The sequence below is a fragment of the Ochotona curzoniae genome, unplaced genomic scaffold, assembly GCF_017591425.1.
Source record: "Ochotona curzoniae isolate NIBS_2020 unplaced genomic scaffold, NIBS_Ocur_1.0 contig_2699, whole genome shotgun sequence".
In the NCBI taxonomy this organism is placed as follows: Eukaryota; Metazoa; Chordata; class Mammalia; order Lagomorpha; family Ochotonidae; genus Ochotona; species Ochotona curzoniae.
Genome location: NW_024465561.1, coordinates 3,522,974 through 3,529,323, shown reverse-complemented (window position 1 = coordinate 3,529,323; position 6,350 = coordinate 3,522,974). Strand labels below are relative to the sequence as shown.

The window sequence follows — 6,350 nt, the reverse complement described above, 5'->3', positions numbered from 1 at the left end:
AACAGGCAAGAGCTGACGGGGCCTGGGGCACGTGGCCAGAATCCTAGGGCCTCCCCGAAGTGACAAAAAGGCTTCTGCCTTTTGAAGTCCCTGGTCAAAGGCAGATTTAGCCTCAACTGAGCCCCACTCCCACCACCATAAATTCTTAGCTGACTTAGGCAGGCAGGTGAACTGAGTCACTTTTTGATGCTTACCCACTTCCACGCACATACACCCAGGGAGCTAAGGAGTGTGTAAACGCCCTGGGGGAGCCCTCATCACTTAACGCAAGGGCCACCATCCACAGCAGCAACAGTGGGGTCCCTGGGAGGAGTGCTCAGAGCAAGTCACCGGGGAACCCCCCGTCCCCAAGGGCATCCGGTGGGCAGTGGCAAGGCACCCCCTTCCTCCTTGAGTGGGTGGCACCAGACATGTGACAGTGGCTTCCAGAAGGCCGGATCCAGTGGGCTGGCTAGGACAGGCAGCGGATCCTCACTTTCACACTGGAGTGGGTGACCAGAGCACCATAGTGTCCTACCCAGGAACGCGTGTCCCTGCCATACTGTTCAAATGACACGTAGCGGATGCCCTTGCCGAAGTTGGTGAAGATGTGGGAGACCTGGTGGGGAGGAGGAAGAAAGTGACAGGGGTGCAGCCTGTGGCTCCCCAAGGACTGTGGGGGCTGGCGGAAGCTGGTGACAGGTGGGGGTGGGAATTTGCAGTGTGCGGCATTCTGCCAGGAGTGAAGCTAGCAAGCGAGCGCCCACAGAGGTGGCACTGAACATGGGTCCCAGGGAGGCAAGGAGCCGAGGGGGGCAGCCTGGAGGATCAGCCGCAGATGGGGCAGCCAGGGTAAGAGGCTCCAAGGTGGGAGCAGAACGAGTCAGGGGCCCATCTTGGTCACAAGTGGAGTACTGCATATTCTTCCTTCTTTGTGTGATTTTTTGTATTAGAAAATTCACATTAAGATAAAATGCACCATTGTGAAAGGGCACAATCTCATGTTAACGGATTCATGATTTTCTGCAACCATCACTAGCAGCTAATTTGGGAACACCTGTATCCATTAGCCTCACATCCAGCCTGCCGCCCCCAGCGGCCACTCACCTGTTTAGGTCTCTATTGCATGTTTTCTTTTAAGAGGGTCTGTCCATGTCGGGCCTCGCCCACTGGGCCCCTGGTGTTCACTGCCACTGAAGGCTGAATACTGGGGTTCAGCCCCCTCCCTTAGCAGGAGCCAGGGGAGGCGGCATCCACTGTGGCTCACTTTTCTGGGTTCTTTTCTGTGTTTTAGGAGGGCAGGTGTGGAAGCAGGACTGTGCGAGCTTGGACACCAGCTGGGGCTCAGACAGTCCTTGAGCACTGTTGGGGCTGGTCACTTGGCCTCCCTATGCCTCAGTTTCCCCAACTCGAGGGTAGAGACCAGGTAAGAACTTTGGGTAGCACACAGCAACTGCTCAACGAGTGTGGCCCGCTGGCGAGACTGCTGTGCTAATGGGAATGAATGGATATGCAAGGCTTCAGAATCCCACTTGCTGTTCTCACAGACCCTGCGGGGGGCCAGGGGGCAAGCAGGCAGGTGGGAGGCCGGGTTGCTGCTTGCCTTGGAGCCAACCAGGCACGCTGCAGGAACAGTCTACACCCACCTGTCGGCAGCCCCTCTCTGTCCACTGCATGACTGGGTTGGGCGAAGCTGAGAACTTGACCACTTCATTTTCGTGCATGTCCAGAAGGCGGACCCGGAGCCGGTAGACGCAGCCGCAGTTCTCTCGGGCTCCCCACCTGCCACCAGGCGGCAGTGAGCCTGCGCGCCCACCCCGCCCCATACCTCACCGAGGGTCCCACACACCTGTGCCATGTTTGATGGGGCTGGGTGTGGCAGCCTTTAGTGCAGCAGCCTGCATGCTCCTACTGTCCAAGGCCCACAGCCAGGGATCACCCCACAACCCATCCCAACTGCATACCTTCCCCTCCCTAAGCCTCAGTCTCCCTTTTTCGGGCTCTCAGCCCTTTGTGGTTACGGGTATCTCAGACCTTGGGATTGGGTGCAACTGGGGTGAGTGGCCTGAGTGGACAACCCCAGGGGGCCTGCTGGGAAGTGTGGGAGGAGGGCACACCCCTCTTTGCCCTGCAGCAGTAAGGCCTCGCTTACAGAGGGTACAGGGGAGCAGCAGCGCCCCTGCAGTTGAGAGGCAGTGGAAATGCAGTCCTGCTGCCCAGCCACTGTCTGCAGTTGGGGTGAGGACAAGCCGCCCTCTGCACTCACCAGTCAGCCACACAGATCTCGAGCTGGGCGCTGTCCAGCAGCTCCTGCCAGATCCCCTCCATCACCAGGTCCACCAGCTGCCTCTTGAAACACCACCTAGGGGCAGAGGGAGGAAACCAAGTCACAGGCAGAAGTCACCTCCTCAAGGAAGCCCACTAACCCCCACTAACCAACCCCTAGAGTCTGCTTTGCAAACCTGGAGACCTGTGCTGGGCCACACGTCTCTCCAGGGCTCCCCTCCAACAGCCCAGGCAGCTTGACCATAACGTGTGTGGGGCCCAGGATGGAGGCCACACTCAGTGCACCTGCAGACTTCTCCAGGGCCTTAGGATCTTGCCGACCCCTCTGTTCCCTGGGGAACAGCTGATCCGAAGCCAGGAGCCAGAAGCCTCCTCTGGGTGTCCCGTGTGGGTGCAGGGTCCCAAGGCTTTGGACTGTCCTCTACTACTTTCCCAGGCCACAAGCAGGGAGCCGGATGGGAAGCGGAGCTGCTGAGATTAGAAACAGCACCCATATGGGATCCAGGGATGTGTAAGGGAAGGACTTTAACTGCTAGGCTACCTTGCTGGGCCTAAGGAGCTGATTAAGATTGGGACTCAGTCCTCCTGGGTTCCTCCCAGAGGATCACGTGGGCTGCCATCTCTTTCAGATAAGGGGCCCAGCCTGCTACCCCCTACTTCTGCATGGGGAGCTGCTTCCTTTGTGCAGTCTCTGCATGCCCAGGGGAGGGGGTTGTGTCCCTTAGCAGTGCCTGTCAAGGGGTTGCCAGGTCCCTGTGGTCCACCTATAGCTTTGTTCATGGTCCCCTCACCCCTAATTTGAGCGTGTCAGGGCAACAGAGGCAGGCCAGTATTGGTGGAGGGGCACCTAAGTGGCCTAGGGGAAGTGCAGAGACAGGTCAGGGAATGCATGGGGACTTTGCAGATGATGGGGGCAGTCCCAAGCTCCATGAGGCTTCAGTAAGTGGTGTTGGGAAAACTGGCTCAATACAGGGGGAGAAGGGAATGGATGCTTCTAGAATATCACACTCAACGGTCAATACTCAAGCCTGAAAGGCCAAACGCTCTGGGGTCTTGTTTTCTACTGTTAGGTGCATACAATAAGAGTATATATGTGGACCCGGCATAGTGGTCTATTGGCTAAGTCCTAGTCTTGCACGCACCAGGATCCCACATGGGTACCATCCAGCTTCCCATCCAGCTCCCTGCTTGTGGCCTGAGAAAGCAATCAAGGACAGCCCAAAGTGTTGAGACCCTGCACCTGTGTGAGAGAACTGGAGGAGGCTCCAGGCTCCTGACTTCAGATTGGCACAGCTCCAGCTGTTGCAGCTGCTTAGGGAGTGAATCATTGGACGGAAGATCTTCCTCTCTGTCTTTCCTTCTCTCTGTATATCTGACTTTCCAACAAAAATAAATCTTAAAAAAAAAAAAAAGAGGAGTGTATATGTGACTAGGCTGTTGGCATCATTAAGTTGTGTCCAAGGGCCTGGCATGATAACCTAGTGGCTAAAGTCCTCGCCTTGCATGTGCTGGGATCTCCTGTGGGCACCGGTTCATGTCCCAGCTGTCCCAGTTCCCACCCAGCTCCCTACTTGTGGCCTGAGAAAGCAGTTGAGGACAGCCCAAAGCCTTGGGACCCTGCACTTGTATGGGATGCCCAGAAGAAGTTCCTGACTCCTGGCTTCAGATCAGCTCAGCTCCAACCATTGTGGTCACTTGGGGAGTGAGCCAGCAGACACATCTTTTTGTCTCTCTCTGTAAAGCTGACTTTTCAATTAAAAATAAATAAATCTTTTTAAAAAAGTGTGCAAAGCATCTTGCATAAAGGAACACCGCTAAAATATGCAATATATTGGGGCCAGCACTGTGGTATAATGGGCTACCTCCAACCTGTGGCACCTGCATCCCATGTGGGTGCCCGTTTGTGTCCTGATTGTTCCACTTCTAATTCAGCTCCCAGCTAATGGATTGAGAAAGCAGTGCAAGATGGCTCAAGACCTTGGGACCTGCACCTATATGGGCGACTCAGAGGAGGCTCCTCGTTTAAGCCCTATCAAGCTCTTGCTGTGGTGGCCATTTGGGAAATGAATCAGCAGATGGAAGATCTTCTCTGCGTTTTTCTCTTTCTGTAATTCTTTTTTTTTTTTAAAGATTTTATTTATTTTTATTACAAAGTCAGATATACAGAGAGGCGAGATAGAGAGGAAGATCTTCCATCCGATGATTCATTTCCCAAGTGACTGCAACAGCCAGTGCTGTGTCGATCTGAAGCCAGGAGTCAGGAACTTCTTCCAGGTCTCCCACACGGGTGGAAGATCCCAAAGCATTGGGCCGTCCTCGACGGCTTTCCCAGGTCACAAATAGGGAGCTGGATGGGAAGTGGAGCTGCTGGGACCAGAACCAGCATCCATATGGGATCCTGGCACGTTCAAGGTGAGGACTTTAGTCACTAGGCCACCGTGCTGGGCCCTTTTTCTGTAATTCTTTCAAGTAAAATAAATCTTTACTAAAGTTCAAAACAAAAAGAAAAAACCACCAAGCTGCTAATATTTCTGATTGTGCCCCAGGCCTATAAATCAGTATCTGGTACCCAGCAGACAGTCTGACGAAACGATGAAAATGTGAATGAGGACCATGGGATGGGAATCCCTCTCCTTCTTCCTGGCCTTTCCCCAAGAATCAGGGGCCACTCACTCGAAGGAAGTAACGAAGCAGGTCTGGGAAGGAGCGCCTGGTATCAGTGTGACATTCTTCTCCACGGCCCAGCCATTGCCTCCGTGCTCTACCTCCCAGCCTCTGAAGCCCACTGTGCAAACACATGGGGTAATAGGGTTGCAGTTAGCACGGCCCCGCCAGCTCGCCCAGACCCATACTCGCCTGCACTGCACTCGCTCCTCCCACCAGCTCCTCCCCACCACGCCCCTAATCTCCCTGCATAGGCCAGCCCCGCCCAGGCTCCGCCCCGCCTCCTTCACCATGACCACGCCCATTCTGCCTACAGGCCGGTCCCAGCCTGCCTCTTCTCCGGACCCGCCCCCACACTCTGGCCACGCCCATCCTGTCCTCACGTCCCGCCCCTCCCTTGGCCCCGCCCACCGCACGCACGCTCTCCGCACGAGTTGAAGATGAGGTTGCGGCCGAGGGGCGCGCGCAGGCAGTAGCGCGCCAGAGCGCAGAGCGGCAGCTCGTCCTCGTCCTGGCCGCCGGGCGGGCAGCGCTGGGCCAGGTCGTAGAGCGCGCGGCCCTGGGCGCTGCGGTCGCGGGCCAGCTGCAGCAGCCACACCGAGGACCCGTCCACCACGTCGCGCCAGGCGCGGCACACGGGCCGGCAGCGCGTCACCAGCGCCAGCGGCGGCACGTGGCTCAGCACCTGCACCAGCAGCTCGGGGGGCAGCGCGTCCAGGGCCAGGGGCGGCTCCGCGGGCACCTGCTGCCGCGAGGGCCGGGCGCCCATCTCCCGCGTCCTGCAGGACAAGAGGGTCGGGCGGGTCAGCTCTGCCTGGTCTCCTCCCGCCTCGCCTCCCGCACATCCCCCAAGTCCCACATCCAGCTGCCTCCTGGGCTGCTGCCCATCGTGCTGGCTGACCACGTGACCAGGTAGGCGACCTTCTGGCTTCGCTATTCCTAATCCTTGTCCAGCCACCATGTTGTCCATATCTATACCCGTGGCAGTCCAAGCTCACACCTTCCTTCACTTTCCAGCCCTCCTCTTGCCCAGGGGCCCTGCAGCAACCTCTCCCCACCAGCCCCTCCTCCTCTTCTCTGCCCTTCCTCCAGTGTGTCCTCCAGTTTGGACTCCCAGGCTGATGTTAAGCGCATTCTTTGCATGCCATCATCCCTTCAGCTGCCTCGCGAGCACTACCCTGATTAAATGCAACCTTGTGTGTCTGCAGGCACACAGTTCAAGGGGGCAGGAAAATCACACAGCCCCACCTGCTGCCTTTCAAAGAACAAACTAGTAAGAATTCATTGTGATTTAGAAGTGAGTCTGCCAGTCTGCCTGGTGCAGCTGTGCCTCCCCAGTGTGCGGGCACCCCTGTCTGCTCTCCTGTCTGGTCACTGGTGAATAAGGCGTGGCTGGGGCTGGCCAGAGGACTTGGGTCACC

General features: G+C 57.0%; 1 protein-coding gene across 1 annotated transcript; it reads right to left on the bottom strand.

Annotated features, from left to right (window-relative positions):
• Positions 1 to 451: 451 nt before the first annotated feature.
• Positions 452 to 5,698, bottom strand: LOC121153865 (F-box only protein 17-like). The gene is made up of 5 exons (XM_040976619.1): positions 5,350 to 5,698; positions 4,939 to 5,050; positions 2,246 to 2,341; positions 1,626 to 1,761; positions 452 to 598 (listed from the first exon to the last, which is right to left on the bottom strand). The coding sequence occupies exons 1-5, from the start codon at positions 5,696 to 5,698 to the stop codon at positions 452 to 454; spliced, it is 840 nt and encodes a 279-aa protein (XP_040832553.1).
• Between the last annotated feature and the right edge of the window lie 652 nt (positions 5,699 to 6,350).